The 16323-nt window shown below is 41.1% G+C and overlaps 1 protein-coding gene across 5 annotated transcripts in view; it reads right to left on the reverse strand.

Annotated features, from left to right (window-relative positions):
* elmo1 (engulfment and cell motility 1 (ced-12 homolog, C. elegans)) overlaps positions 1–16323 on the reverse strand; it is a 105607-nt gene that overhangs the window by 23764 nt on the left and 65520 nt on the right. For all 5 annotated transcript variants that reach the window (XM_086279167.1, XM_086279165.1, XM_086279166.1 and 2 more), the window contains one exon: positions 2786–2922. In XM_086279167.1, the coding sequence (XP_086135293.1) occupies positions 2786–2922 (137 nt within the window). The remainder of the gene's footprint in view (positions 1–2785; positions 2923–16323) is intronic.

Below are 16323 nucleotides of genomic sequence, written 5' to 3' on the forward strand. Positions count from 1 at the left end.
AGAGAGATACGTTTAAAACATTCAAAAGACTTTTTATGACTTTAAATGTTAATTTTTTGTGATTTGTAATTTTCTTTATTGCCTTTTAGCGATATATTGGATAAACTGCTTCCACTAAATTGTTTCGTTCTTGTTCAAAGTATCACGTTCTGATTTTAAACTGAGCAAGTTGAGACTTTGCATTTAAAAGGATCTGAGCTTTCCCAGTGTGAATTTTCCTCTTCTCTATCCTTTTGCTTCAGCTACAGATAAAAACAAAAAACTAGATCGTTTTTTACCAAATTAGGTAGAAATGACAACTTTTAAATATCATCAGGTGGGGTAGATGTCTCAAGGCTTCCTTTTAAGGTCATAGGGGAAATAAGCAGAGGATGCAAGCACTGACCTCCACACACCCCATTTAGCTGACACACAGTCCTTGAGACCAAATGGTTTTACTATCAACAGCTACTGCTGAATTTCAAAGTCATGCGCAATGAAAGACGAGGCTGGGGAGGTAAGCATCTTCTGTCTCTATCAGTTGAAACTGATTCTAGCTTCAAGTGAACGATGTGAAGGGAAGGGGACTGGGTAACAGGATCACTAGCCAGTTGTGGTGTTACAATAAGTGTCAATTAGGAGATTATTCCATCACTCTGTGTCTATTATTAAATAAAGCCCAAGTTTCAGTCTATTAGACAATCAGGTGACATAACAAATCTCTTGTGTAACACTGAAAATCACTCATTTTCCATTCGGTTGTGAATGGAAAACAACAGCAGGACAATCACGCTGTCAAATTAACTGGAGATAAAAACACAGCTGCTGGTGAGCACATCAATCGACAGTAGGTGGCTTTGACATTTGCTCGAATGCTAAAAAGGAGTCAACAAGGTTTTTATTGTTTCGGTCTCAACACGGTGTCTTCCTAAAGCCTCTCGCATTGGATCAAAACAAGTCTGGAAACAACACCGACACATTTTCCATATCACTTCTCATTTCCTCTGTGAAAGTTGAACGTGAGAGTTTTCCATCAATTTTCCATCTGAACACCGAGTTACATTTGCGCTGACACTGAGACCGGCTTATGAAACTCCCACTGCCGTCTTCCATCATTTGACTCTGCGACGAAACACCTGAAGATGATGCAATTATTCATGCACACCAACTCCATTCAAATTCAACCAAAAACAAACTTTGAAGATATATTTCGGGGCCGCTTGAGGTCTGAGTTGACAGTTAGAGTGTCACCATTATGCAGCACAGTGTGTGTCTGCTTATGGTAGAGTGAACCACACAGCATCTACCCTTGGAGCTGAAATAAGGGCTGGTTTCTTCAGTGGTAAAGCTCGTACCGGTTTGGCATTTGACGTTGTAATGTAATCGTAACTTCTTTGATAAATTAGAGAAAAGACACAGAGCATCTGCTGTCTGCTACAACTGATGCCCAATTGACTTCACAACATACAATATCTATCATAAACACCTCATTACCAACACCGTCTGGCCATGCACCTACATAAATTTCCCGTGTGAGCCGATTCAACATTAGCCAGCTAACAGGAAGTATGTCATCTTCATCCAAACTCCACTGATCCCCAAATGAAGATGTAGGGCCTTTATATGGGCTCTCTCTGCCAACAGAGAAAGCTAATGTTTTATACCAGAACCAGAGCAGAACAATGCAGGAAAAATATTCCAACATGTGTGCAAGCTTCCTTTCTAAATCTGCGGCATCTTGTTTGAGAAATCACACCTTTCACATCCGTCACATCTTTCAGCCCTTTGTGTCTAAGTTTTATTTTACATATTACGAGAAATAAACGCATCTTAGCAACATTTACCGGCAGTGGGGTGCACAGCCTCCTTGTGTTCTCAGTTTAGCACTGGCTACCATCATCAGCCCCCACTTCACAGGACCTCAGGGGGTCTAAAAGGATATATGGCATTAATAGTTCACTGATATACTCTGAAGCCAGACCACTCAAGGCCTTATAGATGAGGAGGAACTGAAATTGAATCCTAAATTTAATCAGAAGCCCGTGTAACGACATCAGACCTGGCGTGATATGAGAGCTATACGAGGTCTTAGTGAGCAGCCTTGCTGCAGAATATTGAACTGAGTGCAACTGGGTAAATGTTGGAATAATGAGTATCACAAGAGCATGGATAACTGTAAAACTGCAGCATTTAGGTTTGTCATTTTTAAGTGGTGCGCTAAGTTTTGTAAGATGCTCCTTACACCAGATTTCCTCTTATTTAAATGAAAAAATCCACTTCTTAATCCCAGTAGGAAAATACTGGCGAAAGGCAGTGCTACCCCTCGGCCTCCAAGTAGGCACACCTGTGGTATCAGTTTCAAAATCCTCCTAGAGAATTGCATTCACAAGGATTTCAGAAAACAAGGTCAATGACATTCAAACTCATCTGAGATTTTTAGTAGAGGCATCTAGGGTATCAATTTGAAGCTCCTATGTCGCCTCTTTTTTGACTAATTGTATTCACAAACTTAGTCGACAATCCCCCATCAGCCTTTTTGTGCCTGAGGGGTAATAAACTAAAGAGGTCTCCATGCTTAATGAATAAATAGAGCTGTGCATGAACTTTGCAGTAATGATGAAATATACAAGCACACTTACTTGCTTTTTCCAGCTGTGACACATCTATGTGGAAAGCTCAGTACAAAACCAAAACCTAGGCCCAATAATATTCATGAATACTGTGATGTTTTGTCTTCATCTCAACCTTCCTGCTCCCTCAAAAGAAAGAAAGAAAAAGAACAGACACACACACGCACGCAGCATACCTTGTTGAAATCTTCACTTGTGGCTCTCATCTCCTTCCAGGTCTTGTTGAGCAGCTGGATGCAGATACAGAAGAATTCTTCAAAAGCGCGATCGTGGGTGAAGAACATGGGGTGGAAGTCATGGCAGTTTTCACTGGCTGTGGACACAAAAAATACAGATTCTTAAGTACAGAGGAGATAGCTCTAATCTGACTAAACCCAAATAATGCTGCATTTAACTAATAAAAACAAAGCTCAGAAACATGACATACATGACATTTTATATACAGTCTGTATGTGTGCTTGACCCTGTTAGCCGTTGGCCCCGTTTCCACTCTTTATGCTAAGCTACGCTAACTAGAAGACGGCTCAGGCAACATCTTTGATATCCTGACATGATGCCTGGCAAACAGCTTGTTTTGTGCAAATACCACAAGAGCGAATCATCTTACATTAGTCTGGATATTTTGTTTGTAACTGTGACTTCTGGTACCACTGAACTCATCATTAGATTTATAAATATTTTAAAAAGTGTGATCTTGTTAGTTAACAGATAGCCTCAGGCACAACAAAATGCCAAAGGATTAGCCAGTTGCTGAGCAAAGCAAAGGTGCATTTATTTTAACCCAAATGCTCCTTTCAATTAAGGACTGTGGCCTGAAGCTCGAGTCGAGACACCTGACAGAAGCACACTGGGACGGGCATCCCACACAAACAACCACGGCAAATAAACATCACTTAGCTAGAAACATTACAAATAAAATCATACACTAAAGGTTCTGCTTTACACTGACAAATGTGTCTGATGATCACAGAGACGCTTAAGTGTGAAAGCAGAATCATCAGGTTTGTGTATATTAAAGAGGCACCTTGAAAATAATGTAATTTCCACTAGCGACAGAATATTATGGAATATGACACACGGTTCATTAGAGAAAATCTAAGAAGCCTGATAGGGATTGTCTGCTTCAGCGTTGCAGACGTGGCAGGAAGTTGATGTGTTTATAAGGTTATTTCATTAAGAAAAAAAAAAGAAAAACACTACAGAGAAACAGATGCAGTTTCCCAATGAAGCAAAACTGCGTGTTATTGAAAATTTCGCCACTCATCAACTTCAAACACAAAAATGCCCCTCAGAGGCAAACTGTGACCTGCAAACGGCTCCAAGTGGACTACGTCGAGACTTTCCATTTTCCAAAGCCAGAGGTGGTTTGTTTTTTTTATTAGCGGCCCACTGAAGCATTTCAATCCTCACCATTTGTGCGAGAGCATGTACGAAATAAGAACGAGAGGGAAGAGAGAAAGCCGAGGCTCTTGAGTGCCCAAACCGCATTAACCAAGAGCTACAATAACAAGGCTTGACATTCATTTGAACTAAATTCGTCTCCCTCTCGTCTTGCTGAGATGAGTGGCGGCCCTGAGCCAAAGGTTGGTTCATTTAAAGAGTTTCAGAATGGAGCAGCGGGAGCACTCGCCCACCAGGAGCAGCCATGAAATTGGATGGAAGGGGTCAGGCTGCAATTGAAACTTCACAGTATAATGAGTGATGCCCTCAGCCCACGGGCACAGCGACCTGAGCCTTGATTTGAAGCGATAGATGCGAGATTAAGGGGAGGGCGAGAGGGGAATCCGGGGAAATGTGTTACCCGTGCCAGTAGTCAATCAGGAAGCTAATAGAGGTGAGCCAAAACAGATGCTGACTACCTGCTTAGTCTACAGTCTTTCTCTCGGGGACAGGAAAAAAAAAAGAGGAAAGAGATAAAAAAAAAAAGAAAGGACAGATTACAAAAACTCCCTCAATAATCAAGTACAGCCCCCCCCCCCCCCCTTTTTTTTTTTAAACCTGGCAAGGACAAGGTGTCGGGAAGGCTGAAGTTTGAAGTGACCTCTGAGCTAAATGGGTTATTTATTGATAGGACCAACAGAGCCCCAAGGTGCCAAGGTGAGGGGAATTACATGTCAAGGTTTATTCTGGAGATACAGACAGCGAGCTCTCTGGTGTGATGCTGCAGAGATTTGTCCATCTCTGGGTTTTGTAAAGCGTGCTGAGTCGAGGGTGGTTTTATTACCTCCAGAAGCACCGATGCTAAGGGGGGAAAGTAAAACATGGCACTGTGCGGATGGCTCCAAATGGTTATAAAGAGCGCCGTTATCCAAATGCTTACAGAATGCGGATGGTTGAATACAAACACACTTAGCTTAGGGTAAGTGGGAAAAAGCAAAACACCAAAACGTGCACTTTAAGATGCCGTTTAGTCGACATTAGGAACGAGCCTTAAATGGTTCTCATGCGACTGTAGCAGAGAAATGGCTGCGATCCTTAGTCTGTTCATTCGAATTTAAATACATCACGTTTACATATAGATGCTGTTTTCAGCTTTTTGATATTTGATTTTTTGACTGCAGAGTGCTGTAGTTCATATGGAGGGAAATGCTGAACAATTTAGTACTTCCCTTTTTTCAGCTAGCTGAAATGCCACTGAATCATTCTCAACACTGCACAAAGGCACTTAAAATTATCCACCTGAATGGAGCTGGAACTGTGTGAGTGCAAAGTCTTGTTGCCATGATTAGGTAACTAGAGCTTTAAGCCTTGCTAGCCTTAACAAACCTTTGTGTTTTTTTCCCTAACCAGAGCGGCGGTTTAGCATTTTTCTGAGTGACACTATGAACACAATAACGAAATGAAAATAGAGGCGCAATAAAACTGTATTGCCCATTATTCTGACTTAAGGGGCTATGCAGCTGAAATCGATGTACAGTAGTATTTAGCTTCTTGTTACTGCTCGTCTCAAATCATGCACACGACCTCGATTTGAAGCTGAGAGACATCACGCTGTGTGCATGAAAGGAGGAATCCATTAGAAAACTTCTTTCAGTGCACAGGCTGGCATTACTGACCTGACATTAAGGAGTACTGGTGAATGGAGCTACCTTTTAAAAATGTCCTTCTAAAAGGGGAAACCTGCAGAGTCACGCAATAAACTTTTAATTAAAATTTAGAATGGATGTTGAGAATACTCCAAGGTAATTTACTGAGAGACTTGTTTTTAGCTGTGATACGATCAGTTGTATCCATATAAAAAATAAATATACAGTAAAGATCGAAATTGTGATTTTATGTCATATAAGATCCACGTTTTAATCACTTACAATACTGCCTTGCACTGAGTAGCAAAATCAACTAAGATGATAAAAAAAAAATAAAACTACTCTCAACAGCTGCAAGTGAAATCAGAGCCGGGAATCAACGCGAACGGCTTATTTCAGTCTGACTTTTGACAGCAAACAGACTGGATCAAGCCTCCAGGTTTGAAAAGTGAAGCCAATGTCAAAATCTGCATTCATTCAAATGGCCAGAAGGAGGCGACTCTTCTGGTTGCAATCTAATTGATAGAAGTTTATAAGTAAACGATCCCATTTCTCACTTGAATTACGGCTCCACTAAGACGTCTTTTGAGCTAAGAAACATCTCCAAACTGCAAACTTTTTTGTCTAAATCTGAGTTAGAAATGATTATTCATGTTTTATTTCTTCTCGCTTAGATTATTGTAACAGTCTTTGTCTTTGTTTGAGCAAAAAGAATCTTCACCTCCTCCAGTCAGTCAAGAGAGCACATTACACCATTTTTACGCTCATTACACTGGCTTCCAGTACATTTTAGGATTCATTTTAAAATCTTAGTACTGACTTTTAAAGCTTTGAATCATGACGCTCCTGCCTATATTTCTGATCTTTTAGAACCTCGCAGCCTGAGATCATCCAATCAAAGGCTGTTGGTAGTATCCCGAGCACGTTTTAAAACCAGAGGTGATAGATCTTTTAGAGCGGTGGAATTCTCTCCCTCCATCTCTACGTTGCCTGGATTGTATTCATTCTTTTAAACATCATCTTAAGACTCACTTATTTAGACTAGCTTTTAATTAGATTTGTGCTGTATGTTTAATTGTACTGTTTTATGTTATTGTGAAGCACTTTTTGTTTTTTATCCTGTGAAGAGTGCTATATAAATCAATAAAGTAAAGTTAGTAAAGTAAAAATTTTCTTACTGAGTTTAATGTCTCAATTGCTGGTTTCAGCTCTTTTTTATTAAAGCAAGACGTTCATTTTCCATAATAAAGTCCAGACCATTACAACAACAACTTCCTACTTAAGAGTTCATCTGTATTCTACCAAAAAAAAAACTGATTTTTGGTCTTTTTCCATTAAGAAAGTTAGTGTAAATTTCATATTTCAAGTAACATTTTACTCTCTCTCTCTCTCTCTCTCTCTCTATATATATATATATATATATATATATATATATATATATATATATATATATATATATATATATATATATATATATATATGTGTGTGTGTGTGTGTGTGTGTGTGTGTGTGTGTGTGTGTGTGTGTGCGTGTTTTGAAAGTAAATTACACCATGAGTTTATATTTTGATGACTTTATGAAGACTCACATCATTGAACACACACCCAGATACTGAACTCTGCTTGTAGCTGGCTAAACACAGTCTGAAACAGCAGGGCGGCCGTGAACTCATACTCAGTTAAAGTCACAATTTATGACTCTTTCTGGCCAAGCATATGGGGCCACAGCAGACACTTGGAGTGATATTATAACCCAGCTCTAATGAGTATTCTTTGTCCTGTGTGTGTTTCATCCATCTGCATATACAGATGTTCAGTGCCTGTATCGCTCAGAGTAAGTAACAGGACACTATAATGGCTCATTTAAATCATGCTTGACCATATGCTCACATTGGTCAGCAGAACATTGGTTCAATACTTTTTTCAACAGAAAATGATGAAAGAGCATCTTTGGTGGTACAGATAGTTGCCTTTGTAGTGACTGATGCCTGTTTCTTCCTGCTTGAGGCTATGCAAACAATTCTATGCTCTGTTTCAATCACTGCCTGTTAAGCTATTTTTTCCAGATCATTGAAATCCCGAAGAGAACCGGAAGCTCAGTGACATGATAGCTCAATTCTGACCAAAACTGTAGGAGAAACAATGATTTCTATGAACTGCGTCGGTACGGACAGACACCCTGACGTCCAGCTTAGCTGAAGGACTGATGAACTGAGAGAGAGTAACACCCATCACTGGCTAAACGTAGGTCTTCAAATTATTATTAAATCTGAAAGACAGAAACATCTGGGCATGCAGATAATGACCCAAAACAAAAAGCCATTGCTGTGAAAAACCAGAGAGGAAAAACAAGAAGTTCTGCAACTTAAGATGAGGCCCCTATAACAGCTTTGATCTCATTCAGATTAATGAAGAGACAGCGACAGCTGACAGACAAAATATACAAGAAAGAACTGAAGGTATAAATTTAGCTTTCAAGTTAGAATAGAAAAAAGAAGCAAACCAAAACAGCACGATACAAATAGAGACTGCACAGACTGGTTTGTGGAAGCCTCCGCTTTAGCAAATCAGTCTGCCTGCTAAGCTCAAAGCACTCACAGTTGTGTAGGTGCACTGGACCGACACATACCTGCTAATTAGTGCTAAATATAAATAAGTATAGAATTTCACCTACTGTAAAAAAACTGGAGCACACACTTCTCGGACAGTCCGTTATTTCCAGTAAATGCACAGCAAGCCATTTATTTAGAAAACTGCATGAAAAATTCACCAGCACCCTAAACACGTTTTTTTAGTCATGAGGTTCAGTTCAGCGACTCCAATTAGCGGAGGTGAAACTTAGCAGACAGCTAATATCTGCAGATACCTGCGTCTGCAGCCACCGGCCACTAAAAAGATGCATAACCATTAAAAATGTAAACGAGCGAGTTATTAAAAGAAATTCATGCCCATGCAGCTGTCTGGCTACTGAGACAAGTTTTGTTTTTTTTTCTGTACCAGGCTGAAAGCATATTTATTTCTGCTGTAAGCCTTGGCATTTTCACATCTCTGGCCCTTTGAGGAACTGCACTTTTTGACACGTCTGCATCGACTCTGCAGCTTCACAGGCTGCCACTTGTTCCTGACACGTTTTTGCTACATTGTTTTGCCATCTGTGTAGACGCACCATCTTCATCGGCTCTTTTTAAATCATCTATACCAATTGTAATAAAATAATAAGTAGACTTCTGGTGCTGTAGGAGCAAGTTTAGGCTTTTTGAATGAATTTTTAAAAGAACGTTGATATTTTTATAGTTCTTTTCACCAAAGGGAAAGCAATATTATAAAATACTGGAAAATGTATAATTCAGAATCACAACTCGAAGGCGTATGTGAACTTTTTTTTTTTTTTTAACACTGCTTCAGTAGCTCATGGCCTGACTGATAGGATGTTAAAGTTCTGTCAGCAGAGAGGAGTTCAAAGCCATTGGCTGCAGACTAAATTAGACACATCGGTACAGTGATGTTCCACGACATCAACAAATTTAATCATGAAGACGAGGCCACTCAGGGGGCTCGGGCAGTTCTCCTCTCCTTTCATCCATCTTCTGGGACGTGGGCTGCTTTCAAGGGTCACTGTCACGTTCCTAAAGTGGACTTGTGTGCGCGTTTGCGTGTGTACGCCGCCATCACCCGTCATGTTATTAGAGTCCATTCGACGTGATCGCTCCGAGGACTCGGTGACATCGGCTGAAAGCTAATTACTCAACTGGCGACCAAACAGATGAGTCGTGGACATGAGGGAGGTGACTAAGCATTTGCCCAAAGAGAATGAGCGCACATCTCTATGCATGTGTGAGAGGAAGACAGAGGCTGAATGCCATCCTGACATCTGTCAAGGTCTGCTGTGTATTTGTTTGTGTGCATGCGTGTCTGTGAGCGTGCACAAAGCAAGCACAACAACTCTCAGAGTCACCTTGCAGCTATGCCACATGAATACACAGCAAAAAGTGTCATCCCCACTCTAATTACAATACCAGCATGGCCTCATGTCCAACTGTGATGAGGGGAGAGCGTGTGTGAATGTGTGAATGTGTGCATGCGTATGTGTGTGTGTCCAGCAAGCAGCGTCAGCATCATCTTTCGGATCCAGTCACTGTTTGCGTGAGTGTACAGGATGCCAAAGCAGCAGGTACACAGAGATGCAAACCACAGCTGGCTGCATGACTGTGTATTTCTACAGCACAGTGTCACTAAAACCACATAAGTAATGGATATCAGGCTTAAAATAAACACATCAAAGCTAACCTATATGCATCAAAGCGTAGCGTTTCTACTAATATACTGGATCTAAGGGGAGAGAGCTTTTGTAGATCCATCTATGTGCTAGACTGCTACATGAATTCAGCAGGGATTTTAATGATCCTACGAGCCTATTAAGACCCTGCCAAATGTTATAGGGTCAGTGTGTCCCTTTCAAATGCACGGTCAATGAGATTTTGGGGCGGGAATCTATGTGAAATAACAATAAAAACTTTACAATATCTGGGCCAGACCAGCAAGGCTCTGCTCTGATTAAAGTATCTCAATCATGAAACTAATGATCATTAAATAAGGATGCCAGCAGAAAGGGGGTCGCTGGTCCAAGGCTCTGCTCAGGAATGCAAGATTAAAAAAAGAAAAGAAAAAGAGGCAGTGCAAGAGATGCAAGACATAAACGGGAAACCATTTGTTCAAAATATTACATTTGTTTTATTTGGAATCTCCTAACAACAACAACTGTGCCATTATAGGGAGGGATGCAGATTAGATAAGGATGAAAAACAGGGAAAAGTCGGAGCCTCGAAATTCGGGGGCTTTCATTTGCATAACAAAACCACTTTAGCATGTGGTGTTGCTCACAATGGTCAAGAAGCATTAGAGGACAGGGGAAGAGCAAAGGATAGGAGGGTAACAGATGGAGAGAAAGGAAAATGAGACAGAGTGAATCCATCAGCGCTGTGGACTGAGACAGAAATCCAACAAATTTCACAGCATCTGCTCGCACAGACTTCCTTTCTCAGCTACAATGAGGCTTGCATCCAGCTGTGAGTTTTGTGAGTCTGCTGTGCCTGGGTTGCAATTATTAAAGGTACTAAACACAACTTATATCTTAATATGCAAAATATGGGGGCTAAACCATGCACTCTATTATGCCTCGTGCCAGATTCTTCTGAAGGAATATCTCAGATGGCGTGAGTCATGCTTACGTAAACAAACACACAATCTGTCTGCGGCGGTCCAAATGCAAAAAACCAGAATTGTTTGTTAATCATTACAAAACAACAGAAAATGATCCAGCTTACATGCACATATGTGTTCGCGCATTAGTGCGGTATGCACACAAACACAGCCTGCACGAGCGAACGAAACATATTCATACACAGGTACTGTGCATCGAGTAAAAATAATAGACTTATAAGATTGTAGCTGCGTCAGGTGCAAACGATAACGTGCATTTTCCTTTTAATCTGGGAATGCCCTCACTTTTTGGAAAGGAACAAATGCTGCGTAACGCCCCAGGCATGCAGGCCTAGAGACCCAGCAGTGGCCATCTGGCAATCAGTGGTCAAAAAGATGTATTCCCCAATTGGTTTCATTGATTGCTAAAGCCCCATTTACCCACTGGTCACTAAGGAAAAAAGCTTTATTCCCCATCTGGTTGACAACTGGTTGCTGGCAGTCACTACTGTGAAAGTGATGGTAAGGCTCTGTGCTGAAAATCGCCCCATGATTACTTCAGTTAGAGTAGGTTGTATGAAAGACATCAACTGGTCTGCAAACACTTGCAAACTGCTCACCAAGCGGTAGAAACCTGTGAAACCTGTGTCACAAACTGGAAAGAGAGAACTTTTGCTTTTACTTTGAAGCCATATTGTCTCAGTTTAGGTCGTGTTGTACTTTTTCATGTTTCACTACAGCTCGGGGAATAAATGCCAAATATTTGCAGACAAGCCGCATCTTCCATGCAAACTACAACTAGCTAGCAACCACAATTTAACCTCCAAGCGCAGAAATGGCCTCTTTTGAATATTTGATTACACTGATAGAATTTTGCATTTGATCTCATTTTGTATCTGATAGGAAAGAAACGTGCATTTACACCATATTCACATCGTCCTTCATTTTAACAGCACAGAAAACTTTGTCCCGTTTGTAACTCTCAGCTTCCGCAGCAGCTACCTTTTGGTGCTTTTACAACTATATAAAGACGCTAGACCTCAGCGGTTTTGTATTGTCTGATTTCACCCTCGACAGCCTGCCAGTAAGAGGTCTTTTGGGGAAACAGATTGTTGAGAGCATGGTTTGCTGGTAAATTACATCCAAGGACCTCCAAGAGCAAAAAACACATACAAGCAAAATTTAGATCGGCAGCACTTGCGTAGGCTGGCTTATGTTTCATCCACTGAGCCACTTTAGTATATCACAACATGCTGAGAACTGACAGGGGACGGGAGTTTCTGGAAAATGCCAATGATGCTCAAAAATTGAGATTCTCAAGCACCCATCTGTCAAGTTTGTTGTTGTTTGTGCTCTCAAATTTACAATCCGTTTACTGGTGTATGCCCGAGGCTATGAAGTGGAAAACCCTGAAGAATGCTATCCTCCCCCCAGTTAACACAAGCCTGCAACTGACAACTGTGAGAAGTGGCTGCTGACTGCCAAATAGATGCTCATGTCATGACTCGAGGGATACTTGGGATTCTGCGCTTGGCCTTTACATCCTTCTGCCATCATCTCCTCCTGATTCACTGAGGGAGAATTACAAAGGAGGTGGCTTGCAGTGGCAGCTGTGATTTGACGATCGGCTTCCACGTCAATGCACAGCTAAAACTTAATGTTTGTACACTTTAATACTTGTAGTTGGAGAAGTTGCTGAATTTGGAAAATGCCTCGTCAAATCAGAAGTGTGAATAATGCTATCAAAAGTGAAATGACTCAAAATCGATTACTTCTGATGTGCTTGGACTCATGCTAGGTTACAAGTTTTAGGCTGGAAAACATAATCCAAAAGTCTCAAATCAATCCTGCAGAGCAAACTCTGCTGCTAGGCACTAAAAATATCCCAGCATTAGGAAATCTCCAGAATATCAGAAACATTTTATGATGAAAATAAATACCTTGCGAGCTGAGTCACGGATACTTCAAGGACCATTTACCGGTGGCAAGTTTGAGCTTATTCTTGTTTGATATGATTTTCTGAAGTAGTGACACTGTTGAATATTTGGCACGGCTTTATTGCTCTTATGCTGCGTTGGCCTCCCCGCAGCGTGTGACATACGAGCAGGAGGTAGAATTTCATCCCTGAGCAATGCGTCCTCTGTGCTTGTTTTACTGTTTTATGCACCACATGGTGTGTAATGCACGTTCGTCCCTCAGATGTGCTCACGGATAGAAATTAGTTAAGGTACAGATAGCAAAGATAGCGACTACAGACACTAACGTGCCATAGAAAACAATCAGAAACCATAAAGTCGTAATGAAATACATTTTAAAGCTGTGAAGCTGTTTCTTTCCATTTGAAACGGACTGATTAAAAAGCCTGAGAATGTGAGATATGATATTTGTGGCTGCTATTTACTCTTCTGCATGAGTGTATGGCTGCATGTCCCAACATGAATATCCATTTCGCGGCTGTGAGTGTGTGCAAAAACTACATCTCACTGGCACACTGCGGCCCAGTCCGAACACATAGCAGCCTTTTAATCTCACACTGTGTTACCTCTCAAGGGTTGTACGTGTATGTGTGGAAGTGTGTGTGTTGTTTTTTGGGTAACAGCAGGGGAGGTTAATGAGTTTGGATGACTCTGAGTCACCTGCTGGGCTTGGACATACTACATACACACAAGTCCACACACAAACCTTTGAGTGACTGGACTCAACTAGCCATATGTATCACAACAGCCCCGTTACTCTCTAACTAGCGTCACTTAGAGTTTATTAGAATATTAGAAGGCGGTGCAAATATATGAACAGTATAATAAATTTTTGCTTAAAGTAAGAGATACACAGATGAGGCGATATAAACAACAAAACTGAATTAAGAGAATTTTGTAAATGTTCCTTATTGCGATGCTGCTCATGTGCTGAAATGTACAGTGAATTTGACCAAAGTGCTGTACACGGCCTTTTGTTCTGACCTTGGCTGATGGCTTTCTAAAGAAAGACACAGAAACAAACCTGAAGAACATCACGTGACCGTCAGTCTGCCTCTCTCTGTGTTCTTAGAAATGGGGTTTGGTCTCCTTTTGATTTTGGCATCCGTGTCTGCTAGCATGCGTGCGTCCTACCTGGACCCGCCATGCCTCACCACCCAGCTCTCCATCTCAGCACAGAGACGACACACCGTGAATCACCAAGCAGGGCCATTACTCACCATGCCTGGCCTGTTCTAAATAACTTCATAAATATTCCATGGGCCGGCTTAAGCGGGGAGAGAGAAGTCATGGCTCGGCGTCTCAAAGACACAGATTCCATTAGGCCCCGTGTTCCAGCAGAAACACTGTTGGGACAATTAATCTTTTAGGATCCGAAGCGAGGCATCAGAAATGGAGAAATAGAGCCAGGACAGGTATGTATTAATGGAAGTAATTGAGAAAGAGAGACTGGGAGGCAGGACAGAGAGTGACACCTGCTGTTATGAATTATGTAGGCTCTATCAGCGCTGATATAAGCTTGCCTCCTTTGTGCAGATCAAATATGTACAGTGACATCTGAACAACAGCAACAAAGGCAAAATACTATAAGGTCTCAAAACACGGATAGAGTGGAATAGAAAAACAGAATAGAAGAAAGTTTGTTCACCTGAGCGAGGACTAAGAAAACTATCACTGCAGATTCATGAGTGGATTATATAGTATTTCTTTTAGACAATGGTATAATGCTACTTTCTGGTGTGCTTGTGCCATTTTTGTCAAATTCATGGGAAAAGACAGCAACCGAGACCATAAAAGCAGGAGAAAGGACTACAAGTCTGAGCGGGACAGATGTTCTTCAGACACACCAAGAGGGACAAATAAAAAAAGGAGGATGCATGAAAGCAAGAACGAAAATTGAGAAAAGTGAGAAAAATGTGGTTAGAATGAAAGCGCTTGAAGATGCGAGCAGGGAAGAAAGGCAACTTCAGCAGGCCCCGGCAAATCCAGAATCCCTCCGCGTTTCATCCTCGTGAGAAAACAAGAAGAGAGCGTCTGCGTGCCAGAGCCATACTTGCATTTCACACAGATGGAGAGAGAAAATGAGCCACAGAGACGTCGCTGCTGTCACCATTAATCCACGGTCTCTTTCTTCTGCCTTTATCCACAAAGGGATACAGAGCAGATTTTTTAAAAAAAAGAAAAAAGAAAAAAAAAAGCGAACACTTTTTTCCTGTTTTGCAGCTTTGCATCAGCGTGTAGCTCGGTAGCATCAAAGTTTTAGGGAGTACAGCTTTCTCAGTGTATCAATTTCTTATTTATCTTCTGCAGCACTAAGACTGTGTGGTGGAACATTATTCACAAGAACATTTAAGTTACTGTTTTACAGTGATGGATGCAGACGTTCCAGCAGCTCGTGTGCAACTGTGCTTACAGGAGTCAGAGTGGTGCTTTGAGATGAGTGGTGAAATAGCTTAGCAGCACACTCATAATAAAAGCATCACCATGTAGATGGCTGGCAAAAAACAACACCAGCCATTACTAAATTTCTTCATGTTTTTCAGTCTTTGATTGAACTACTGGGCTGTAGCGATGGGGCTGCATAAAAACTTATAAGCTCAACAAGGTTTTTACAAAGCTTTTACAGTTTATCTTGACAGCAGGATGCAAGTCAGCGCTAAAAATCTGAAACCCATTCATCTAATTATCCAGACATTTAGCAAACACATTCAAGCTACCAGTTAATCTTCTAAGAACTAACCAGACTTGCTAGCGTTAATGTGTCGTGTTAATAGCATAGTACAAAATACACAGTAGCAAAACATCAACAACAACATAAAAAAATGTTCACAGCCACAGACTTAATTTAAAATGTAAGTCCTAAATTAAATAGGTGATGTTACTATGGCAACTCCACCTATGTTAGATGCCCTATCCAAAACTGTTTACCAACTGGCCAAACAACGTTGCCATCTCTAGCACCAATGTGGTCTGTCATTTACAGAGGTGGAGGTGTCACCACTTTGAAAGTGACCAATCACATTAGGGCCTTTGGGCTCCGCCCTCCAAACTGTCAAGAGTCAGATTTATTCGTCCATGACTTAGTTTTCATACTTTTTTGTAGTGAACAAGAAACAGACAGTTTTTTCCACAGTACAAACGCTTACAATAAAGAGAAACGTCGCTGTTACATTTTAAGTTACTGGTGGAACAACGCACAACAGTATGTTGGCTTAAATACCATCAAAGCTGATAAAAAGAGAAAAGTTCTAACATCCTCATTAGTGTCAGGTATTTCACTGTTTCTCCAACGAAAGGTCAACCAAATGATGTCAGTGTAGAGCCAAGACTCATTTCTCCACCATCATCTCTCTGGGGAAAGTGCTACACGCACGCACGCACACTCTATTAATGACTAGCCGTCACTCTCTAAGCACCTGCCAGGCCCATGTTACATTTGTCCTACTCGTACGTTCATTAGTGTGTGTTAATATACACAGGGCTAATGGGGTGTGTATGAAAATGCACTTAGCTC

Source organism: Aulonocara sp. 'chitande type north' Nkhata Bay, linkage group LG22, assembly GCF_057382095.1.
Source record: "Aulonocara sp. 'chitande type north' Nkhata Bay isolate Kocher_YH1m ecotype deep benthic linkage group LG22, A_spYH_male_GT1.1, whole genome shotgun sequence".
Classification (NCBI taxonomy): Eukaryota; Metazoa; Chordata; class Actinopteri; order Cichliformes; family Cichlidae; genus Aulonocara; species Aulonocara sp. 'chitande type north' Nkhata Bay.